At 36.3% G+C, this 25998-nt stretch overlaps 1 protein-coding gene across 3 annotated transcripts in view; it reads right to left on the reverse strand.

Moving 5' to 3' along the window:
* Positions 1-25998, reverse strand: part of HERPUD2 (HERPUD family member 2) — a 36182-nt gene that overhangs the window by 1335 nt on the left and 8849 nt on the right. For 2 of the 3 annotated variants that reach the window (XM_047095377.1, XM_047095378.1), the window contains 6 exons: positions 24091-24168; positions 20422-20535; positions 18247-18401; positions 5611-5733; positions 862-1185; positions 27-144 (listed from right to left, as the gene is read on the reverse strand). In XM_047095377.1, coding sequence (XP_046951333.1) covers positions 27-144; positions 862-1185; positions 5611-5733; positions 18247-18401; positions 20422-20535; positions 24091-24168 — 912 coding nt within the window. The remainder of the gene's footprint in view (positions 1-26; positions 145-861; positions 1186-5610; positions 5734-18246; positions 18402-20421; positions 20536-24090; positions 24169-25998) is intronic. The other variant, XM_047095379.1, reaches the window with a different exon arrangement.

Consider the following 25998-nt stretch of genomic DNA (forward strand, 5'->3'; position numbering starts at 1 on the left):
AGTATACAAAAACCTCGTTAGCATACCATTTCTTCAAGTTCTAGGTTGTTGGCATTTTGCCCATCATTGTTAACTTCGGCATTATTGTTGGGAGCCTGTTGCTGACCTCCTTCTTGCCTAAAAGGAAACCATCCAGCTTGGTGTCTGTTCAGTAAAATAAAGAGAAAAGAAAATAAGTCGCAACTGTTTTTATTTGCAATGCTATAAAACATTAGTGCCCTACAACAGAAAAATGATTTCAACTATAATAAATGAAAAGACTAAATCTCCTACTTCGGGCCAAGGACTACCCCTCTCAAAGCAATGACAGCAAAACAAGAATCAACTTAAGTCTAAAAATCTACCATGGGCTTAACTGGCTCTATGCCAGATATCTTAATATCTAACCTATCTATCTTAATGTCTCCATGTACTGGGAATCATAACATCTTTTCTGATATTTTTCAAAATGAAATTCAACTACACATTTCTTTGCCTCTTGGGGGAAAGGGAGGCAAGAAAAAGTCTACTTACAAAAAGAAGTCTGGCCTATACCTATAGGATTTACTATTGATAACTATAATTAAAAAGAACATCCTTATACAATAATGCCTCAGACCCTTCAAGCTCTAAATAATTAACAGAGCATGTCTAAATGAATTAATAATTTTTATGAAAGATGGTAAAGGAAAAATCTGCTTGTACAGTTCTGATAAACATTCTTACTCAACATAACCTGCTTTGATTTTGGTGCTAGATATATGGAGTCCAAAACTCATATTCCTTCACTCAACATTCAGGACAGACCACCATATGCCAAATTCTGTGCTATTCTAGAAAGTAATTAAAAGAAACCACAAAAAGGTAATGAACACCACTCACAAATAAACCAGCAGCATGGCTCCCATTACCATGATAAAACGACTAAAAGAAGAATAGAAGTATACAATGCTAAGGAGAATTGCAGCTCGGGAGAACGTGTACATCCAGTCCAGCCAGTCTCGATTGAAGTCTTCTTCATTTAGCACTGGACCTCCCTGTGCATTCATTTGAACATTCTCATTCATGGGTCGATTTTCTTGGGCCACTAGGTTTGGAGCTGGTGGAGGTTCTTCTCCAGGAACATGTGCCAAATTTAGAGGCTGTGAAGCAGCAGGCTGGGCTGGGTTGGCATTTGATGTAGCCTGAGCTGAAACTGCAGCTTGACTGAAATATTCAACAAAAGAAGTATTAAAAAGAAAAAGAAAACTTTATCATACTATATTATATTTTGTAAAACTTCCTTGGGGAGCCATACATTATTTTTCATAAACCTAGCACAAAGTATCACAACTCCCGTACCACATTTCTTAGGCAAGCACAAACCCCAGTGGAAAAGTAGAGCCAAGAGTGATGGTAGGAGTGAGTAGTTCAGGAAAAGATATTCTCTTAGCCTCACAAAGATGGTAGGGGAGAGGTGGAAGAGATGAGAAGGCCATGGTAATCACTGTATTTTCTCTCTTTCATTAAATTACTTTCTAAGGTAATGACCAAATCTTTTTCCAAACCTGTTCACTAACGGCCACTTTTGTTTTTCCAAATGGGATGACTACCACTGTACCCACCATCTCTCCCTTAGAGCCATGTTTTGAAACATAGGTTTAAAAATGTACATTAATCATTTACCCTGTGTGTCCACTGTCAGTGATAAATAATTTGTATTTTAATATATTAACTAGATCTCAGATAACAACCCCCAATCCTGACTTTTGGGAAATCCATCTGGGAACCACTGGAATAGGTACTTGTAAACCTATGAATAACCGTGGTCCTGAAGTTTGCTTATAATTTGACTGCTTGAAAGAATAAATTTTCCTATAAGAGGCTCAAGTACAATAACAATGTATCTGGGATTTGCTTTAACTTATCCAGCACAGAAGGGAAAAGTTACAGAATTGATGAATATTGAAGCTGGGTGGTGAGTGCACAGGGATTCATTTTACTATTCTATACTCTCACATGCTGAAATGTTTCTACAATAAAATGTTTAAAAATCATTTTACTATTCTATACTCTCACATGCTGAAATGTTTCTACAATAAAATGTTTAAAAATCAAGATAGCAAATAAAATAAAACAGAAGTTTCCCAGGCTACAAAAGTCTATTTAACATGCTAATACCTTGTATCTGTATAGGGCTTTTTAGTTTCCAAAACACTCCCTACTTCATAGATATTCTGATTCATAGGTGAGTTACTTCACTAAAGGAGAGAACCTAAGGCTCAGATGGTAAATAATGTACATAAGATTGTATGATTTAGGAAGCTACAATAAGCCCCACTTACCCTACACAGTTCTCAGGAGGTTATAAATGAGACTAGGGGTGGAAAGCATCTAGAATCTAGCACAGTACTAAGCACAAAGCAGTCACTCAAATGATAACTATTACCACAGCAATAGGTAAGGTACAAATAGCCTGTCTGCAGCCAAGGGATTATGCAAGAGAACATTAGGATATGAGGACCATGAAGCAGATCAGCTTAATGGGGTAAGGTCTGGAGTAAGGATAAGGATACAGACTTCACACTGTAGGTAAGGGAGTCATCAGACATATGGGAGGATGGGGAATGACTGGCTCAATTTTGTGTGAAGTACATTAGCCTGGGATGAAATATGGTAGAGAGTCTAAAAACAGAGAGAACAGGGGCGCCTGGGTGGCGCAGTCGGTTAAGCGTCCGACTTCAGCCAGGTCACGATCTCGCGGTCCGTGAGTTCGAGCCCCGCGTCAGGCTCTGGGCTGATGGCTCGGAGCCTGGAGCCTGTTTCCGATTCTGTGTCTCCCTCTCTCTCTGCCCCTCCCCCGTTCATGCTCTGTCTCTCTCTGTCCCAAAAAAATAAATAAACGTTGAAAAAAAAAAAATTTAAAAACAGAGAGAACAGTTGCAGTAAAGTAGGTCCAAAACGAGAAAATATCTAGGCAAAATATTAAAAGTAAGATGTAGGGGAAGAACCAAAGTTAGAAACAACATATTGTTAACTCATCTTGGTAAGTTATTGGGTTCAGGGATAAGTGAAAGCAGAGTCAAAGCTGATGAAGGTTAAGAGCCTGGAGATGAATAAAAAGAGACTCTCACTGACAAAGAAGTCAGGAAGGAGAAGACACTTAAGAGGATGGTGGTGTCTGAAATTCACCATTACCCCCACCTGTGCCTTGCAAGGAACAGGTAGTTAATGTATTTCGCTCCTGACTGCAGAGTGCATGTATCTTTTTTCTCTCCTCCATGTTTTCTAAACTTACACTAAAAGGACTCATCAAGTCATCTTGCTCAGATGGCTAAGGATTGTATTTCTTTCGCTTATGCTGTACTCTTGGATTCTATGGTATTTCTATAATTATGTAAGAAAAATAGTGTTGCACTATAATCTATTATATAGAGCTATATGTATGGGAAATTTTGATCAGTTTTTTAAGAAATGTATCCTGTTTGCAAAGGCACAATAAAGTCGCATCTTAGAGACTATAGGCAATAAAGCTAACAATAAACCTTATTGAACACACACACACACACACACACACACAAAGAAGATGGTGGTGTCAAATTTTAGACATCCTGAATTTTTTTTTTTTTAATTTTTTTTTTCAACGTTTTTTATTTATTTTTGGGACAGAGCGAGACAGAGCATGAACGGGGGAGGGGCAGAGAGAGAGGGAGACACAGAATCAGAAACAGGCTCCAGGCTCTGGGCCATCAGCCCAGAGCCCGACGCGGGGCTCGAACCCACGGACCGTGAGATCGTGACCTGGCTGAAGTCGGACGCTTAACCGACTGCGCCACCCAGGCGCCCCAGACATCCTGAATTTAAAGGAAAGGCAAATTTCCCTATGGAAATCTTCCAGCAACCAGGATGAAGCATAGGAGATAAAGAATAGGGGTCAAAGAGAGCTAACAACTAAGGCCACAGATGAAAGAAATCCAAGAGGACTGGTCCAGGACTGAATCCTGTCTTCTTTACGAGACTGAGTGTCCTAAGGTACATGGCAAGTATACAAATATCTGTCTAACTGAACAAGGAATGTTACCATTTAGAAGGGAAAAAATGGGCCCTCAAGGACACAACATGAGTGATCAGAAAGACAAAAAGAATGAAGAGGATAACAAAATCACAGAAACAAGGAGAGGAGAACATCAAAGAGGAGCTAGAAATGTTAAATGAATGCACACAAGTCCAGAAGAATGAAGACTGAGAAACCGTACTTGGATCTAAGTAAGATCTATGCTGACCAGAAGCAAAACTTACTGAAGTACTAACAGTCTGGAAGCATACAAGCCTCCACTGAGCCCCACATCAACATGAACCTCCCTGACATATGATTCCCTTTTTCATTCAACTTCCTATCTCTTCATGTAGATTTGCTGTCTTCCAGTAAAACTTTCCTAAGTTTTCTCCTCTTAAATAAAATGTTATATTAAAGAAAGCATCTCAATACTGCTATAAATGTAGGGGAGAGAGGGAGAAGGAGAGAATAGGTTTAGCTAATGCGAACTGGATGTGAACCCTTTTCTCTGTAGCCTATTTATGTATGTATGTATGTATGTATGTATGTATGTAATTTATTGTCAAATTGGTTTCCATACAACACCCAGTGCTCATCCCAACAGGTACCCTGCTCAATGCCCATCACCCACCCTCCCCTCCCTCCCACCCCCATCAACCCTCAGTTTATTCTCAGTTTTTAAGAGTCTCTTATGTTTTGGCTCCCTCCCTCTCTAACCTTTTTTTTTTTCCTTCCCCTCCCCCATGGTCTTCTGTTAAGTTTCTCAGGATCCACATAGGAGTGAAAACATATGGTATCTGTCTTTCTCTGTAGGACTTATTTCACTTAGCAAAACACTCTCCAGTTCCATCCACGTTGCTACAAAAGGCCAGATTTCATGCTTTCTCATTGCCAAGTAGTATTCCATTGTATATATATAAACCACATCTTCTTGATCCATTCATCAGTTGATGGACATTTAGGCTCTTTCCATAATTTGGCTATTGTTGAGAGTGCTGCTATAAACATTGGGGTACAGGTGCCCCTATGCATCAGCACTCCTATATCCCTTGGGTAAATTCCTGGCAGTGCTATTGCTGGGTCATAGGGTAGGTCTATTTTTAATTTTTTGAGGAACCTCCACACTGTTTTCCAGAGCGGCTGCACCAGTTTGCATTCCCACCCACAGTGTGAGAGGGTTCCCGTTTCTCCACATCCTCGCCAGCATCTATAGTGTCCTGACTTGTCCATTTTAGCCACTCTGACTGGCGTGAGGTGGTATCTGAGTGTGGTTTTGATTTGTATTTCCCTGATGAGGAGTGAAGTTGAACATCTTTTCACGTGCCTGTTGGCCATCTGGATGTCTTCTTTAGAGAAGTGTCTATTCGTGTCTTCTGCCCATTTCTTCACTGGATTATTTGTTTTTCGGGTGTTCTTTAGCCAAATAATTTAAAAGAAAGTATCTGCTAAAATGTTGGCAAACTCACTCTCATAATAATTTTTAAAAACCAGTGAAATACATCAGTAAATGAAATCCCAAATCAACTTACTTAGGATGAAAAACGAAATAAAGCAAGTGGCACACTGAGAAAAAAACTGAACTCAAATTAACTTACTATTGCATATAATACTGATGAGCATACATCTGTTGCCACCACAGCATCTGCAGCGGGCTGAAAGCAGGATACACTGGGAATCCAGCTGGAATAGCTTGCCCAGGAAGCTGGTTGTCCACATTTCTGCAATAAAGAGATAAAGAAATGTCTTTTTATGTTCTGAAAGTTGAAGGCATATCTCTGAATTTTCATTTCTTAAGTATAAGCCACCCATTGACAAAATACATTAAATCTTACTGAAAAGAAAAATATTTTCAACATTGTTCAAATAAGACATATTTAATGTCTTACATAAAATTGCTTATATAAAATGACCCTGACTCCAAGTATATAGAATGACTAACATTTCAGCCCAATTTTAAGAAGAAAATAAAGCAAATCATCCACAAAATGTGTGACAAAACTAAACATTTGCTATCTTCTCATTTCAGCAGAAAAGGACAAAAATACTTTCACCATATCTTAAGTACATTCTCCTTAAGAACCAAAAGCCCTAAAATAAACTTCATGACCAAATGTTTTGAGGAATGGGGGTCCTACCCAAATGATATTTTTTCCCCAAGTGATATTTTATATTAGTAATATTATTAAAAATATAGCAGCTGTTAGCTATAAAATAAAAAATAAACATTATACAATCTGTAAAAAAAAATCTAAGTTAAAAAACCAAGATTAGCAGTACATACTTATACACACATTCTAAAAGTATGTTAAGTGCCTATTAACTTGGTAAAATTTGTGGAAGTCATATTTAAGTTCTCTATGTGTGTTTCCTTATCTCTAAAATGGAGCTAATAACAGAATCTCCCTCACAGGGTTGTTAGTCTGTACTCAATAAATGTTAGCTATTTTTATTTTTTACTCTCCCCTACCCCTAAATCTGAATACAACTCCAAAATACATAAATATTTGTGGAAATTCACATATATCAAGACAACCACAGGGATAAGCATATGGAGTAAATGCAGAATTTGCTAACTTTCTAACTCTTCTTTTCTTCATATCACTTGAACCTTATCTTTAGCTGATATAAGTAGGGGCTAACCAGAGTGAGACAAAAATCATTAACAAATTGATAAATTTTTAATATTATATTCAAAAGACTGTTAATGTACAATTGGCAATAACTGATTATAGAAACCTAATTCAAAAGAGCTTGAGAGGCTTATCTGTTCTTAAGGCAACTTGGTGCTAGGTAAGCCACCAACCTCCCTACAGATTAACTGAACTTTTCTCATCCTTGGAGCAGTAGTGGGAGCCATATAGCGCTCTTATCCTCAGAAAATCCTCCTACTTCCTGAATAGAGCCCTGCTCCCCCCTACTTTCCAAGCTTTCCAACAAACTGAATTAAGAGGGAAAAGCAGAGAAGCCTCCATGAGAGTTCCTCCCAGCTCTTGATAAACAAGTCCCATATAAGAAAAGGAAAAGAAATTTAACTCAGCTATTCCTTTACAAAGATACCAATCACTGATTAAACCTGGAGAGAAAGCCATACCACTGGAACAGAGAAGCATTATAAAATACTTGTATAAAGATCTTAGAATCTCCATCAGTAAGCTGATACATCTAAGCAAATCTGAAAGGCACCTAAATCAAGTCTTAGCAACAAGGGGAGTCTATATCTAGGTGTACACTTTAAATGTTCTTAGTTTTCCCGACTAAGAAAAAAGAAAAAAACCCATCCCCCTGAAAGTACAGCTCTACCAATCCCTACAGCTAAGAAACAGAACCTCACACAAGTCCATTACTTCAATTGTAAAACAGAAGTCTGGGCTTTGTCACTGGTTTTAAAGATCAAGGGAAGAAAGAGCGACTAACAATCATTTGGAAGAAAGTTATTATAGCTTTCTACCTCACCCTACAGTGGTTGAGAACAGATGGTGATTATCAAAAATATGTTGCCAAAAACAAACAAACAAAAACTACTAAACTCCCCTACATGATTCCAAAATGCTTCCTCCCTTACTCTCCAGTAAGTTAAAAACTACTGGACTATATACTTGCTAAGACACATTCCAGACCCAACCTGGCATACTACAACTTTCAGTTGTGCTGATTATCCTCAGACAAGATGTTATGTATTTATTTGGTACTCTCCAGAAAACAAGAAATAAAGGATTTACATGACACTAAATTACTAAGTAATTTATTACTATAATTATTTTATTAAATATTATTTATTATATTTATAATATAATATTATAATTAATTTATTATTACTATTATAATATTGCTACTTATTAAATTCATATTTACTCAATAAGTTATTATTAAAATATATAGTTATTGGGGCGCCTGGGTGGCGCAGTCGGTTAAGCGTCCGACTTCAGCCAGGTCACGATCTCGCGGTCCGGGAGTTCGAGCCCCGCGTCAGGCTCTGGGCTGATGGCTCGGAGCCTGGAGCCTGTTTCCGATTCTGTGTCTCCCTCTCCCTCTCTCTCTGCCCCTCCCCCGTTCATGCTCTGTCTCTCTCTGTCCGAAAAATAAATAAACGTTGGAAAAAAAAAAAAAATTAAAAAAAAATATATATATATACTTATAGATCAATTAAACATATTACATAAGAATTTAATATATTCCAGAGGATGCATCATTAAACAACATGATAGAGAATTATTTCATGCTGGGAAAAGTGATTACCAAATAAGTGGTGAAGAGAAAGGAGTTTAAAGCTTCCTCTCATTCCAAATGCTCAAGTAAGTTTCAAATGAACTAAAATAAAAGTATTAAAAGTTAAACCACAGAAAATCTAGAAGAAACTGGAATTGATTATTTATCAAGCCTTTGGAGGGAAGAAGATTCTCCTAACTTATAAGCAATATTAGAAAGCATAAAAAAGGAATCCACATTATTTGATGATATAAAATTTAAAGAGACAGAGCTTACAAAAAAATGTTTTCAATAAATAAGTTAATATATTTTCTATATAAAGAATTCATAAAACTGGAAATAATCATTAAGACATCAAATAAAGGCAAGTTAAAATAAAGACTTTTGTTTTTGTCTGCCAATATTTGGTATTGGCTCTCAAGGGTATAAGTGAAACCCAACTCTTTTGCTAACAGGATGAACTGGAATAGACTTTAAAAAACAATTTTACAAAATTAAACACCTTTAAAAATATTCACTTTTACCCAGATGCCCAAGTACTTCTGCTTCTGAAAATTAACTTAAAGAAATACAAAACACAGAAAAAATTTTCACATCTCTGCCCTAACCAAGTGACATTTTATATTAGTAATATTATGAAAAGCATAGCAACTATTAGCTATAAAATAAAAAATAAACATTATAAAAATCTTTAAAAAAAAGTGGGGGCAGGAAGGATTTAAGGATTAGAAGAGTTTTAAAAAACATCAACTAAATGCAATATGTCAACTTCTCTGAACACTGACTCAATCAAGACAACTGTAAGACATTTGAGACAATCAAGGAAAACTGAACATGAACTGGGTAGTTGATGATATTAAAGAATTTTTGAGTATTCTAATGGTATTCTGATTAAGATTTTCTTATAGTCTATATCTGTATTATCTGTTACAGATACCCAGTATTTACACATGAAATGATAAGATGTCTAGGTTTTGCTTTAGAAATAATCCAGCCCAAGAACAAAGGAGGAACAAGGGGAAACAGATGAAGAATGGTATGGTCTGTTGTTAACAGTTGTTGAAGCTGGGTGTTAGGTCAATGGGGGTTCATTATATTTTCTCTGTGAATATTTAAAAAGTATAATCAAATTTTCAAAATTAAAAAAGCAGTGACTAAAAATATTAACTATTTAGGGGCACCTGGGTGGCTCAGTCAGTTAAGTGTCCAACTCCTGATTTTGGCTCTAGTCACAATCTCACAGTTCATGAAATTGAGCCCCGCATCAGGCTTCATTCTGACAGTGTGGAGCCTACTTGAGATTTTCTGTCTCCTCTCTCTCTGTCCCTTCCCAGCTCATATACACACGTGTACTCTCTTTCTAAATAAATAAATAAACATTAAAAAAAAAAAAAAGAAAACTAGAAGGTTTAAAAAAAAACCTTCTTCAAAAACATATAGTAATCTATATAATGGAAAATTGCGAACTTCATAAAGAATGGGACAGGTCTTGTGTATTAATAGGGAATGATGTTAATATACTTAGTGAAAAAAAACAAAATGTAGGCCAGTATAGGATGTACACTACTATTTGTGTTAAATACACACACTCATGTGTGCACACACATATACCCACATATACACAGGCACACACACACACAGTTTATCATGGATAGCTTGTGTCATAGGAGACACAAGAAGGAAACTTTTGCATACTTTGTTCACTTTAAAAATGGTACCATTCACAGGTACCACCTCTTAGAAAATAACTTAAAAAATGAATTACCTGTTTACTTTCCTGTCTCTCTGACCAGACTCTGTGCTCCTAAGAAAAGGGAATAGGCTCTACCCTTTATAATATGTCCAGGACTTAGCACAATAAATATGTGTCTAACAACAACATATAAATAGCAAGAAAACTCTGAAATAAAGTACTGTTTATAAGCAACTAACCTAGAAACTTATAAATTTCATTTAATTTTCAACATTAAATGAAAATGTAATGTTAACAAGGCAAAAATCACAACTATTTTAAAGAAAACCATTTGCAAAGAAAAGAATACTAGAAGGAAACATTAAATGTTAACAAATAGCTGTCTTTAGAGGATTAGACAGGGATACTTTTTCCCCCTACTTGTTTTTTTCCCCAAACTCTTTAATATATATATATGCTTTTATAATATAATATTTAATATATATACTTTTATAATATAATATATATTATACTTATATAATATATATATATATATATACTTTTATAACTCAAAATAATTAAGTATTGCTTTTTTTGCAAACAGCCAAATAAAATAGCAGGAACACAGGGAAAATGTAACTATTTGGAATCTGAAATATGCCTGTCTCCATACAAAATGTCATATTCTTTATTCAAGGAAAGTAAATGGATAACCTGGCCTCTCCCTCTGGCCTTGGCAAAGTCAGTGAGGAAAATGCTGATATACACATGTGGGAGGAAATCATTTGATAACACAAATTCTAGTAGCTTTTTTTTTCCTTTTCAGACAGACTATACCAGCTAGTACTATTCGATAAAAACACAGGAAAAAAAGGGGTCAGAGAAATTCACAGAAACACATGGAAATGGAGCACAACAGAGAAGACGACAAAAACAAAGAACTTGAAAGACTGTCATTCACAAATACATACTTGAAAAGCTATACCAAAAGACATTCATTAGTATGTTTATTTTATTTTTTTAATGTTTATTTTTGAGAGAGAGAGAGAGAGAGAGAGAGAGAGAGACAAAGCGTGAGCGGGGGAGCAGCAGAGAGAGAGGGAGAAACAGAATCTGAAGCAGGCTCCAGGCTCCGAGGTGTCAGCACAGAGCCCAACGCGAGGCTCGAACTCACGAACCATGAGATCATGACCTGAGCCAAAGTTAGACGCTTCGTCAACTGAGCCACCCAGTCGTCCCTGTACGTTTTTTAAAGTTAAGAATTACAAAGGAGAGAAGATAAAAGGAACTGCAAACTTCAATAATCAGGAACAAATTCTTTCCAAAAAACCTGTTAAGTCAGCCCCATTCCCCTTACTACTCCACACAAAGATGTAACAACTACATGGAACACCCACCTTGCTCCCAGAATATGCCTTTTCAAGACTCCCCACACTTGCTTTGTTCTACCTGCTGAACTTCCCCTAAAATCAGCTCCAATTACGCCCAAGAAGCCCTCCCCACTCTTTCACTCAGAGACAGTCATTTCCTCAACCAGGCTCCTGCAGAACTTTTTTCTTTTTTTTTTTTTTTTTAATTTTTTTTTTCAACGTTTATTTATTTTTGGGACAGAGAGAGACAGAGCATGAACGGGGGAGGGGCAGAGAGAGAGGGAGACACAGAATCGGAAACAGGATCCAGGCTCTGAGCCATCAGCCCAGAGCCCGACGCGGGGCTCGAACTCACAGACTGCGAGATCGTGACATGGCTGAAGTCGGACGCTTATCCGACTGTGCCACCCAGGCGCCCCCTGCAGAACTTTTTTCAAGACCATGAGAGCACATCAGCACATGGTAATTTATTTGCCTATCTGACCTACTTCTATTGAGGGCAAGTACATAATTCATTTTCCTGTCTTCAATGCCTAGTATACAGCAAATTCTAAAGTAAACTTATACTGAAGAAAGTTACAAGATCCTCATACAGATTTGCTTACTCAGTCACCAATACTTAAAATCTGACCAGGAGATCTGACTAGAAAAAGGTTTTGCATGGGAGGGCGGAGAGGAGAGGGGCATTATAAATGAAGTCAAAATACAAATGGCAATCTAGGAAAAAATACTAAAACTAATGATAGACAAAACAGAGAGTCACTTCCAAAAGACTGTTAAGAACACGGACTTTCCATAAGAGACTCTTAAAAACAGAACAAACTGAGGGTTGATGGAGGATGGGAGGGAGGAGAGGATGGGTGATGGGTACTGAAGAGGGCACATTTTAGGATGAGCACTGGGTGTTGTATGGAAACCAATTTAACAATAAATTTCATATTAAAAAAAAAGAATACAGACTTTCAGGTCAGATATGGATTTGAATTCTAGTTCCACTGCTGACCCCTTCTGTGAACTTAGGCAAGCTACATAGCTATCTTTTAAGCCTCTTTCTCCTCACCTGTAAAATGGGAGAAAATAGTACCTAGACCACAGAGTTGATATAAAATTCAATGTCTAGCACTGAATTTATAGCATGTATAAGTGCTTAATACAATGCCTAGCTTGTACTAAGTGCTCTATAAGAATTATTAATACTCTTTTACATGAAGAACTGTCACAAATCAATTTTCAAAAATAACAACACACCAACAAGTATTTCACAAACCAAAACAAAAAGAATGTCTCTTTATCATGTCTTAAAACAGGAACATTCCAATTTGTCAGACTGGCAAGTACATATCTGTAAAGGGATGGACAGCTGTTATTAGAATAAACTGGTACAAATTCACTGCACTTCTACAATAGTCTTTAAGAGTCTCAAAAAGTCTTAAGAACACTTTGACCCAGGAATTCTCTTTTTCACAACTTACCCTAAAAGAAAAACTGATAATATGTAAGTATCTAAGAATACTGATTATAGTGAGGTTTAGTGGGAAGCAATTAACCCAAAAATTTCTGATAGAATATTGTCCCAATTTGGGGCTCCTGGGTGGCTCGGTAGGCTAAGCATTCGACTTCAGCTCAGGTCATGATCTCACGGTTTATGAGTTCAACCCCTGCGTCGGGCTCTGTGCTGACAGCTCAGAGCCTGGAACCTGCTTCAGATTCTGTGTCTCCCCCTCTCTCTGCCCCTCCCTGACTTGTGCTCTGTCTCTGTCTCTCAATAACAAATAAACGTTAAAAAAAATTAAAAAAAAAAAAGAATATTGCCCCAATTCTTCACTCTTCTATAACAGGATTATACATGCACACTGTCTGACACACGGTGGCAAAGCTGGCCCATGCCAGCTAATACTGACTCACAAAGCTAATTGTTCAAGTTCAAGAATTTTGTAAGCCAACCCTTGGTATCTTGAATCTGCCATAGTGAAAGTATTCAAGACCAGAGAAATCAGCAAATGCTACAAATTAGCTTAAGATCCCCCCTGGAAAAGCCAGTTACTAAGCACTTGCCAGCACGGCATTGGTAACTTGGCAATACCTCTCCAATCCCAATGCTACTGAGCAGGGGCCATGTGATTCGTTTTGGCTAATGAAATGTTAGTGAACATGACACATGCTGAGGTTTTAAATGTGCTCAGTGGTTAGCTTCCCCTCTTGCATTCCCGTCATTTGTCATAAGAAGAACATGTCTTGGGGAGTTTCTAGTCCAGAGAATGAGAAACATGAAACAAACCAGAACTCAACCTACAGCCTGAGGCAGAGATGTCCCAAGTGACTAACAAGACTCGTGAACAAGAAAAATGAGTATGTTGTTGTAAGCCTCTGAGTTTTGAGGTTATTTTGCAGTAAAAGCAACTAAAGACATTCTTCATCAACAGAGGAGTGGGCAAACTGGCACATCCACATAATTAAAAATCATAGATTTTTTCTTTTAATAAATGGGACACCAGATGCTGAAATGTACAGACATAAAGCTGGAAAGATAAAATGTTCTGGGTACATCAGAGTAGTCTCCCTGGAAAGAATGAGCTTTGAATTGGGTGGTGCATAATAAGAATATGATTTGGCAAAGTGCTGAACAAAGGCTGTTTCAAACAAGACGTGGGTACAGAGGAAGATCACAGGGTGGCAACCAGGATGTTAAACTAAGGCATTACTAGAATATAAACAACTGGAGAAACTTGTACTTTTTGGATCTCCTCTCAGGAGAACTACACATATGTGGAAGGACTATTTCGATAAACTGCTTGGGGTAGTGGGAAGGGGATTAAGGGCCTAGTATGCATGTTCACATTCAAATAACAATATTTGGTCTTTGAACTTCCTGGTTAGCTACAGGGCTTTCATTTTGCCGTTTGGGCACAGCCTTCTCGTCCCTCTTTTTTCCCAGCCCCAAGTCTACTCCAGAGCTCAATCACCCTAAATGAATGTTGAACAAAAATCTAAAAAATATTAGTGTGTATGTAAGAACTCATCCAGAATGCCACATGTCTCAAGACTTTAAATGTGGTAGATTTATATTTGATCTGGAAATACGTTCAGGCTAAATCATGTTTTTAAAAAAAGTTTACAAAGTAAAATAGCATAATGTTTTATTTCAAAGTTTACTTAGAGGGGCGCCTGGGTGGCTCAGTTGGTTAAGCGTCCGACTTCAGCTCAGGTCACAATCTCATGGTTTGTGAGTTCCAGCCCCATGTCAGGCTCTGTGCTGATAGCTCAGAGCCTGGAGCCTTCTTTAGATTCAGTGTCTCCCTCTCTCTGCCCCTCCCCAGCTTTGCTCTGTCTTTCTGTCTCTCTCAAAAGTAAATAAACATTAAAAAAAATTTGTTTTAAATAATAATAAAAATTTTTAAAAGTTTACTTAGAAAAGTAAAAGGATATTACAAAAATGTTAGTAATAGTTATTTCTGGGTGGTGAACTAAAGCAATTTTTACTTTAAAAAAAAATCAGGCAATATAGAAAGGTACAATGAGTAGGCTTTCAGTTTTATTAACTATAAAACAAAGCTGTTAGTATCTCAGGGGGAAAAAGTGATGTACAAATAGTGGGTATTCTATAACCCAACCAGCAATTTTTGGAGTTAAAGTAAATGAATATGACAGCACAACAGACTGAGTCCAAAACAGTCAGGATTGATAAATGTGACATTATAAATGGACAGCCAATACGATGATGTACATGTACCGCTCTGGTCTTCTCATGTTTCTTCAAGAGCTAGATATGGGTGAATAATCACCTGTATTAGGATTTCTCAAAGCAAGGTTCCCAAAGTCTTGTTAAGTTGGCAAATTCCTGAGTACCACCACAAACCTAGTGATTCAAAATCTCAGGGAGTAGACACCAGGATTTAGCAGTTTTAACAAGCTCAATAAAGATTGAGAATACTAACCTAGGTGGTGAAAAACATGTGACTACTTATATGTAAGCTGTAGTGAATTTTGAAAAAGGAATGCAGAGCTTCTATTTTGTTGGTGAATTCATCAAGGTCACTAAATCACTGACTACTCTTGCACATTTAAGGCTAAGGCCTATGTTAAACAAAATCTACTTAAAGAGAGATTTAAAGTCTTCATTAGTAAAAAATTACAACTATGAGATTAAGTTAAATTATATTCGTTATTAAACTGAACAACCTATTTACTAAACTTTCAATAAATTGCATTGTGTATCACAAAGTGCTCTTCTCAAATATATTTATTTTCCAGCACCAAACACAGGCATTCATTCATTCAAATCTGTTTGCTGAATGTTTGTACAACATTCACTTATAAATATGAATGAATTTGTAAGTAACTACTAACACATCACTAAAAACTTCACATACAAGAACTCTTTTAATCCACACAGAAATCCTGTATGATAAGTACTCTTATCTCCAGATAATGAGCAAACTGAAGCAAAGTAGGGAAAAGACTTGCCTAAGCTAGTCAGTAGATACATTCAAACCAAGGCAGGCTGGCTCCAGAATCTAGAGCCACTAGACTATATTGCTTTCCTGATTTAAAACCAAATGTTATTCATCTAGTAATAGATTCCTTAAATAAAGCTGTAACATCTTTAAAGTTTTATTGTTCATCATTTTAATACTTATATTTGGCAAAAAAAAGAGCACAATTATTTCAGATTTTTCTAATCTGCTTAATACACTGCTAAGAGCTGAACGCTTTTGTCTCGTTGATTTCCTCAACAGCTTAGCTTAGAGAAATTAATCTTTTCCCACAATATCTATGGTTTTATTCTAAAGACTTGCAACCTTATAGGCTTTGTTTTGTTTATTACAAAATACATTCACTATGAGAGTTAAAAATCTTATTATCCAGGGGCGACTGGGTGGCTCAGCTGGTTGAGTGTCCAACTTCGGCTCAGGTCATGATCTCACGGTTCACGAGTTCAAGCCCCATGTCAGGCTCTGTGCTGACAGCTCAGAGCCTGGAGCTTGCTTCAGATTCTGTGTCTCCTTCTCTCTCTGCCCGTCCTCAGCTCGTGCCCTGTCTCTCTGTCTCTGTCTCTCTCTCTCTCTGACTCTCTCTCTCTCAAAAACATTAAAAAAAATTTTTAAATCTTATTATCCAGAGATAACTATTATTAACATGTCATCATATATTCTTCCAGATTTATTATATGCATAATACTCTCACTTTCCACCAATACCACCAAATAAAATAAGTAAAATCACTGTATAAATTGAGAGGAACTGAAACTGTTTTACTCTGCAAAAAAAGACAGGAAATGAATTACTGTCATAAGATAGAAAATATTCTAAGCTACCATTCCATAACATAAACCCTGAGAACATTGCTTCTTACAAGTAACTAAGTTTTGTTTTGCAGTAATCATTTTCTAAAAACAAAAACAGTTTCATTGGTGCTTCATAAAAGTCTACAATTAGCCTTATCTAAAAACACTTACTTTCAGAGAAAAAGCTTCACATTCAAGAAATGTGACACAATGCGTTGGGATGAGCACTGGGTGTTGTATGGAAACCAATTTGATAATAAATTATATTTAAAAAAAAAAGAAATGTGACACAATGAGTTTCTTACATTTTGCTATATACCCAGCTTTGGTTGTCAACATTAAGAATTAAGTTTTGCTATACACCTTAAGTTCATATAATGTTTTACATCAAATATAACTCAATATAAAAGAAAAAGAATGGAATTAAGTCTAAAGTTCTAAGTAAAAAGTACTCCTTGGTTATGTCATTTATACTACCATTCTGAGGTCCCAGCCATTTCCCTATGTCTTCTAGCTTCACAATTGTGGATCTGGAGCACTGCCACACACTGCATCCCACAGCACGATATGCAACACAAAACGATCTCAATAACCTATTACTCACGTTTCCTTTACTTCAAGAGCACCCCAGTAAAGTACCCTGGTTTCATATATAAGCCAGGTCCAAACCACATTCTCCGTGATCCTACTCTCTGAGCTGTCTGAAGGATGTGCTGTGGCTGTTGGCTGCATTTCCCCCTAGAACTGCCTAATCCAAGAGGCCTGCTACAATTGCTAAATATAAGGTAGCCATACGCAAGCTTCTTGCATAAACTCTAATAAAGACTCTAGATAACAGACAATGGTTAGTATGTCTTTATTAACACATCACAGTTTTACCCTACCTCAGATGTTACCAAGCCTAGCTGATCAGAAACACCTGTGGAACTTTTTAAGAACAGATTACCGGGCCTTCTACTCTTCCAAGAACATCCTCACTCACCCATCTGCTTCCCAGAAGGCTAATTTGAGTAGATCTACAGTGACATTGGGTTAAAAAAAAAAAAAAAAAGAAGTTAAGAAACTGTTTTAGTTACCTAGATCCTTGCTATTCAAAGCATGAGAAGCATCAATATCACCTGGGAGCTTGTTGGAACTACAGAATCTCAGGCCAATCAGACCTACTGAATCAGACCTGCAGCTTAACAAGATCCCCAGGTGATTAGCACAAACATTAAAGTCTGGGGGTGCCTGGGTGGCTTGGTTGGACAATATTTCTGATAGAATATTGTCCCAATTTGGGGCTCCTGGGTGGCTCAGTAGGCTAAGCATTCAACTTCGGCTCAGGTCATGATCTCACGGTCCGTGAGTTCGAGCCCCGCGTCGGGATCTGTGCTGACAGCTCGGAGCCTGGAGCCTGTTTCAGATTCTGTGTCTCCCTCTCTCTCTGCCCCTCCCCTTTTCATGCTGTCTCCCTCTGTCTCAAAAATAAATAAACGTTAAAAAAAAAAAAAAAAAAAAGTCTGAAAAGCACTGCCCTAGATGATTCTGATGTATTGCCAGCTTTCAAAAGCACCACTCTATTTAACTCCCTAATTCTCAAAATGTTTAAGGAAGACTATGAATAAATTTCCAGTGTAGTTTGGTTATTGCAAAGGGGCTACCAAGAAAGTCAGGAGTAACAGATTTTTAAGAGCCCCACCGCTACGATTTCACTCACCCTTGCATTACATATGGGAACTGATGAGTCTGTGCTGGGTCGGTTTGTGCTTGTGGAAGGGTACGTTGCCTCAATCCTTCCGAGGAAGAACTGGCAGATAAAGACAAGGTTTCTTGACTGGATGATGGAGTTGTTGATCCTGACTGATCTGAATTCTACAACAAAAATGTAATTATTTTTCCAAGGAGATTTAATTCATTGCAATCATGAGATTCGAGACACATTGCTAAATATGTATTTATGAAATACCTCTGCAAAAAGTGAATTTTAGAAATATACTGACTTGAATCATGTGCCCATAATAGGTCGATATTTTAATTCTGATGAGATTGAGTTCAGAAAATCAACAAACATGTTTTTTCAAAGAATGAACAAGATACCAATTAAGATTTTAAAATTCTCATGTTCTGATGATGTTATTAACTCCCAAATTCAATAACTTTAAAAAATATGACCCCTTGAAGATGACCCCAATTTACCTTTTGAAAAGTGTGTCACAAGTTTTACGTAAATGTAAAACACAATTACATTTGATATAAATTGTAGTTCTCCCACTTTAAATAGCTGGAGACAATATAATTTTAACATCCTTCCAAGCTCATTAAAATTGTATTTTACCTGTACTGCCTTCCTACTGAATGTCTTTTTATATGTCTACCTTTGTAAGTCCTGCCACGTAAAAGGTCCTAAGGACACTGGTCTTTTTGCAAAACTAACAAAGCTTTCTTTAACAGGTTATTCCACATAAAACAGCGTCAAATATCTTACGAGAGAGTGTGATTCTTAGGGGCATAAACTGGTAAAGGCTTCCTTTTTGTCAAGATTGCTCACTAAATGGACCAGCATCATATGATACTCAGTTTAAAAAAATCATAGGAGAAAGGCATAGCCATTTGGCAGCACAGCCTAATTTTGCTAGAACTAATGATTTCTGACCTTATTAACTCTTTCATGACTAGATTTTTAAGACATTCTCAAATCCCACTGAAATTTCTCAGCCATAAAAAAAAGGAGAATTCAACTTAAGTTTCCCTTGATACTTTTCAGATTTTCCTAACACACCTTGAAAAAACTGAATATACATACTCATGACACGAAATCATGGCTGAGGAACCACACGACAAGTTGAAAGGGGTCTTTCTGAACAAAAACTGAAGCAACACAACTGCATCCAAAGACTCTGTGCCAATGCCAATGTTTTGTCCCTTCTCATGAAAGGTAGGAAACATATGAAGACCCCTTGGCCTTTGTTGACAAACCATATCTCAGTTTAATGTAAGCTAAATTCCCACAGCTAGTACTAGAAAATACTTACCACTAAGGCCATGCTTAAGGATCTATTTTCTTAAAGAGGCAGTTAACTAGTAACTACTGAAAGATCCTCCAACTAGTTACCACCTCTGCGATCCATCCCCTCCTTAAAGTTTTGGCTAAACTCTTAACAAGAAGGAAAGTATACTTGGCAGAGTATATAAGTTCCCTGCCCATGAAATTTAAAGCAAACTTCCACTCATCCAATCATTTTCTCTCATCATCAAAGGTGTCATATAAAATAATGGGAAACCAAAAATAATTTAACATAAAGGATTTGTCTTTCAACTGGTAGAGTATGACTAGGTTGAAAAGTTCAACTATTAAAAAAAATTTCAAAACAATTTTAGTCAGATGAAAAATAAGAAGGGAAAAATGAATACCCAAGTCTGAAAGAATTGAATAAGAATTTTTTTTCCTGACATTGAAATGCATGCCTAAATCCAGTCATTTTAAAAAACAAAATTCTTGAGCAATCTACTTGAAGATGACTTAGCATACTTAAAATTTAAATAATTTAATGAACCTTGAATATAATACAGTATATCAAGTACCTTTAGTATTTTTGAAACTGTACTGGTCTTACATTTTAAATTATATAACCATATCATCACTCTGTTTTCTGAGTATTTTAGTAATTAAAACCTTGAAGATTGGATCTTCAGTCTATACACAAATTATAACTCATGGAGAACAAGCTTCAAGGAGTAATACTCTACACTGGATCTCTAAAAACAAAGTTTAGATGCCTAACTCAAGCTGTTCAAAACACAGTCTCACAATGCACAAGCTCCAATCGTTCTGTTTTTCACTTAAAAGGATAATCAGAAAATTTCAACATTTACTCCTCCCAAAACAACTCACAGAATTGCTGCTGGATGCCAGTGCTTCATGACTTTCTCTAGTGGTGCTGGATTTTGGAGAACTGGGAGGAGTCCGAGAAGTACACACTAGATGAACCATATGATACTCATCTTGCTAAAATTAAAGAAGATTACATTTAAAGGGTAGTATTGGAAAATGTTTAGTTCAAAAAGTCAATAGCTAAGCTGAAATATTTAACTCAAATTTTAAGTTCCTTTCTAGCACAGCCATTTTATTAGTAGTAAATTTTTGCCACTTGAAGGTACATTTACCATTTCAGTATTGGTACTAACACCCTTCTGAATTCAATACATTCTCCATGCTTAGAAAATGGTCTAACTACTCAGTACCTGCTATATGAAAAAATGATTACTTTGTATATCAAGGAATCTTGAAGCAAGAAGTGCTGTAAAGTTGCATCAATGCAATCTATTACTTCAACATAAAAACACCTAGCACCTTAGTACCAAAACTATGTAATAGTCACATTGAAGCTGAGGCCTACAAACTTTTGAGTATTGAAAATATTTCCATTACAAGAAACTCAATTTCACCATGCTCTCATATGCCTTAATCCTAGCAAGGTAATGTATAGTTTGTTTTTTTTTTAATTCAAAAACTAGTTTTACCTATAACAATTATACACAGATTGAAAGGGTATATTTGAACTATATTCCTTACATATTCCATGTGTTTCCATAAACCTACAACTATGACTAAAGGAAAATATTCTAATATTGATTAGGATTGGCATTTAAGCTTAGTGATTTCATGAGTATATTTATAGTCAGACATAAAGCTAGGATAGAAGATAGAGAAAGGAAAGAAAATAAAGGAGGGCAGAGCAAAGGATGGCTCAGCAATTTAAAGACAGAAAAGAAAACCAGAGAATGATAAAGAAAAGGGGGCAGGAAGAAAAGAAAGATGCCCAGTTGTGAGAAAGAGAAACAAAGCTACCAGAAACTAAAAATTTATCAACTATCTCACATAAACCCAGAATTGGGCTTAATTCTGAGGTGAATCCAAAAAAGGGTAAGAGTCAACCCCTCCCCTAAAGAGGCTCACAAACTGTTAAGAGATCAGACTAGCATATCAGAGCACAATTAGGGAATATATAAAACAGTCTTTGGCACAAAACTGAGAAGCACGAATTACAATTGCTTGAGGAGTTTAGAGAAAGGAGTTAACGGGATTGGAATGCTAGGGAAAAGGCATCCCCAGAGACAGCATGACATGAGATGTGCCTAGCAAAGTAGGTAGAAAGCACGCCTGATTTACAATGTCTTCTTAGCTTTGGAATGCAGAATACTAAAAGGCATCCAAGTATAAGATGTTTATCCTTAAAAAGAAAAAAAAAAAAAGATGTTTATCCTTAGAAACCTAGTTTCAAAGGTCACATAAGTCACAAGTAACAATTTTCATTCACCTTTGGGAGAAATATTTCTGCAAAACATTTTATAACTAAACAAGTAAAACTAATGGCAGGACCTATCTGAATAAAAGCAAATACACTGACTTTAACAAAAACGCTTTAAAGATCTATTCAAAATATAAACATACTGTTCAAAACATTTTCTATGGGGGTACAACAGTCCTTGAACTGAAGCGTTTTTATTTGAACTCTTCTGGTCAGAAATCATTTCTGGAAGCAAAAACCTTCTAAAAGGTATTCACATGCCAAGTCTAGCCATCCTTGGTTTAAAAATAATAAATAAATTTGTATTTTTTTTAGTTTATTTAAGAAGAGAGGGTATGCACGCACATGGATGGGCACACTAACAGGGGAGGAGCAGAAAAAGAGGAAGAGAGAGAATCCCAAGCAGGCTCCATTCCACCAGCGCAGAACCCAACGTGGGGTTCAATCTCACAAACCATGAGATCAAGACCTGAGCCAAAATCAAGAGTCGGACACTTAACCAACTGAGCTACCCAGGTACCCCAAAAATGTGTATTTCAAAGAGCATATGGCAGAAACGTTTTTAAGCATAAACACAAGAGGGAAAATGAACAGGTGGAGCACAGTTGATTTCCAGGGTAGTGAAACTATTCTTTAGGATACTGTAATGATGGATACATGTCACTACACATTTGTAAAAACCCACAGATTGTATGCACACCACCAAGAGTGAACCCTAATGTAAACTATGGACTTTTGATGATAATGCTTCATCAGTGTAAGATACTGTGCACAATGTCAATTGTAACAAATATACCACTCTGATGCAGAATTTTGTTAGTGGGGTAGCCTCTGCATGTGGAAAGACAGGAGGCATATGGGAAGTCTCTATGCCTTCTGCTCAACTCTGCTGTGAACCTAAAACTGCTCCAAAAATTCAAGTCTAGGGCACCTGGCTGGCTCAGTAGGTAGAGCATGTGACTCTTGATCTCAGAATGATGAATGCAAGCCCCAGATTGGGGCATAGAGCTTAACATTTAAAAAACAAACAAACAAAAAAAAAAACCCAAATCTATCAGAGAGCGAGAGAGGCAAAAAATCTGCCACAAATTCCACTATTTTGAGGGGGGGCAGGGAGGAGAGGTTATTAAACCACTTTGCCAACCTGAAACTACATGATTAAAATGAAAATTACAGCAAGAAGTCACACTGGCAAAGCTAAAATTTCAACTATCTAAACAAAAGGAACATACCAGTATAAGATTTTTTAAAGTTTCCCACAGATGACCATAAACATACAGGAGAGGACATAGACCTTCTAAACAGATTAGGGTTATCCAAAAGAACATTAAGAGTTAAGTCAAAAAGTTAAGTTTGTGAAACACAAAAGCTATGTATCTGATTCTGCTCAAATCACAAACAAAAAGCAGCATCTCAAATGCAGAAAAGTTATGAAAGTATAAATTCCACAAATGAACATGAGCTAAGACGAGCTGCCATTAAAATTACTAGCATTCAGGGGTGCCTGAGTGGCTTAGTAGGTTGAGTATCTGACTCCAGCTCAGGTCATGATCTCGTGTTCATGGGTTCGAGCCCCCCATTGGGCTCTGTGCTGACAGCTCAGAGCCTGGAGTCTGCTTTGGATTCTCTGTCTCCCTCTCTCTCTGCCCCTGCCCTGTTTGTGCTCTCTCAAAAAATAAAATAATAATAATAATAATAATAATAATAATAAAGTTAAAAAATTACTAGCATTTAAGCTGATTGTCAAAAAATTACTTTGAAATATATTTTAGCTCTGAGCACTAGCATTCAAAGTTTGCTAATCGATGGGCCAATTGTACTTCCTTTCATCTCCTGTCCTGAAATTAAATTCCTACCTCAAGCAACTTGTATTAAAATATCATGCAGTTTGGTCAAAAGGGGATTTAAGAGAGAAGAGATTATCAATGAAAATCCTTCACCACTACTTGAACACTACTCCCGCACTACTGATAAGTCAATACTGCTTTCTAATATGACAAATACCTGAACACAAACATATAATCCTATTTTAGATTTAGCCATCAGATGGATATACAAAACTGTTTACCTAAACTAATTAGAATCTATCATTATGTTCTTTACTTTCTAGTTCAAGTTTACCTGTTATGCTCCCCAAAAGGGTTGATTTTAAGTATCTAAAAACTGAACCAGCTAAATATCAGTAAAGCTTCAGAACATATCTCCTCTCACTCTGAATTTATCTGGTATCAAATAGTTGTAGAAAAGCTTACTTTTCTGAGAATGTCTTTCAGCTGCAGATGATCGGGAAGCAGTCTGCCCGAATACACCAATCTTTGATCCTTCGTCAACTAAGAAATGGGACAAAGAAAAGATTTCAACTTTTTCTAATTATACAAATTGGAAATTGGGAATAACATGCCTAAATATGAGTAAAGTAAAACTCCCTTTAGGCACAGATAAGCAGAAAACTGACATAACTTAAAATTATTTTTTCCAAATTCGACATAAGACATTAAGAGCTCAGCAAATGGTAGTCTACCTATTGTAGGTACAATAAAATACAGGTAATTAACAATGTTTTAAAAGATAAGGAAAAAAAAGGTAAATTGGAAGTTTGCCTTTCAGCCATAATGCAATGCATGTGTGACTATCATTAAAGGCCTTCAAGACTGTAAATAAGAAGGTGGTTGGCCTTCTAGCAGTAATAGCTAACAATGGGATATACCTTCAAGGTCACCACAATTAGTCTGTATTGTTTTGTCAGTATTTTTAATCTAAAAGGATACATAAGATTTAGTTCCTTATTTACTAACATCATATAGAACAATTTATTGGTTTTAATTCAAGAGCCATTTGGATTTACAGTTTTACATGATAACTATTCTAGTTTTTATTATTCCTGCCACTCTCACAAATACCTCTATATATTTTTCAAAAACACAAGACTAAAGAAAAACTAACTCAAGTGCATGGAGATTCAGCTGCCATCTCCATATGCAACCAAGAATAGGAAATAAGTTCTGGTTGTCTCTGCCTTATTTTGTACATATGATAAATCTGCTAAGTGCTCGCAATGCTAGCATTAAAGTATTTAAAATCAAAGCATTTATGTACAGTCCCCATAAGACCTCCCCAGAAAACAGGCAAAGGTTCCATGAATTCTATTAAAACAATTAAATATTAGCCATATCAACAATTGGTAAATATGCCGAATCCAAACAACTATAACAATTTTCAAACAAAACATGTATTCAACATGGCTACTAAAAAAGGGTCTTATAATAAAAAATAACCATAATAGAACCTGTCATACTGAATAAGTAAGATCTGTGGTTCAGGGGCTCCTAGGTACCAAAGATGAAGGGAAAGGTATAACTGTCTTGCCAAGATATTTAGCTGTTAGACATAATCTAGCTTCTCCTGTATTTTTGAGTGTGCCATTCCTAAAAGGCATAACGTCAAATTCCTGTATATCAACAACCAAACAGAATACAGAAGGTTTAAAAAAAAAAATACATATCACAAATCTTGAAACTTCAATCAATACATTTAAATACTGAGTGAGGAATAAATAGTAAATTATATAAATAACATAAGTTAAAAGCTAAGTAGATAATAATTGATTTAACCCTTGAACTAAATGAATTCTATAATACAAGTTTCCATAATGCATTTATCAATTCAGCTGGAAGCTAAAGTTTCTTTAACGAAGACTACAGCCATCATAAGCTATCATTTTTCCACCAGTCCAAACATTTAATAGATACTTCTATGTCATATCATCATTCTGCACAAAGGACATCAGTCTTATGAATTTTTTACTTTACTATGAAAATTCTCAAACACACACAAGGTAGAGAGAACAAAATGAACCCCCAGTTATCATCATCAAAACTTCCCAAATATTCAACTCCAATAATTATCAATACTTTGCTATTCTTGTTTCATCTATCCCCCGCTGCCTTTTTGAGGGAAAAGAGTTTCAAAGCAAATATCACACATCATTTCTTTCCACCCGTAAAAACAGTATGTTTCTGGAACAGATTTTTGGTTTTTTTTTTCAAATAACCACAATGTTACCACAATCAACAAAATAAATACTAATTTGGTCAACTTCAAATAAACTTTTATCTTTTCACAGCAAGGGAATATCAATTTTCAAAAAGGCAGAATACATA

This window comes from Lynx rufus, unplaced genomic scaffold (genome assembly GCF_022079265.1).
Source record: "Lynx rufus isolate CCGP_SWC_20201006 ecotype Redwood Valley unplaced genomic scaffold, mLynRuf1.p SCAF_4, whole genome shotgun sequence".
NCBI classification, from domain to species: domain Eukaryota; kingdom Metazoa; phylum Chordata; class Mammalia; order Carnivora; family Felidae; genus Lynx; species Lynx rufus.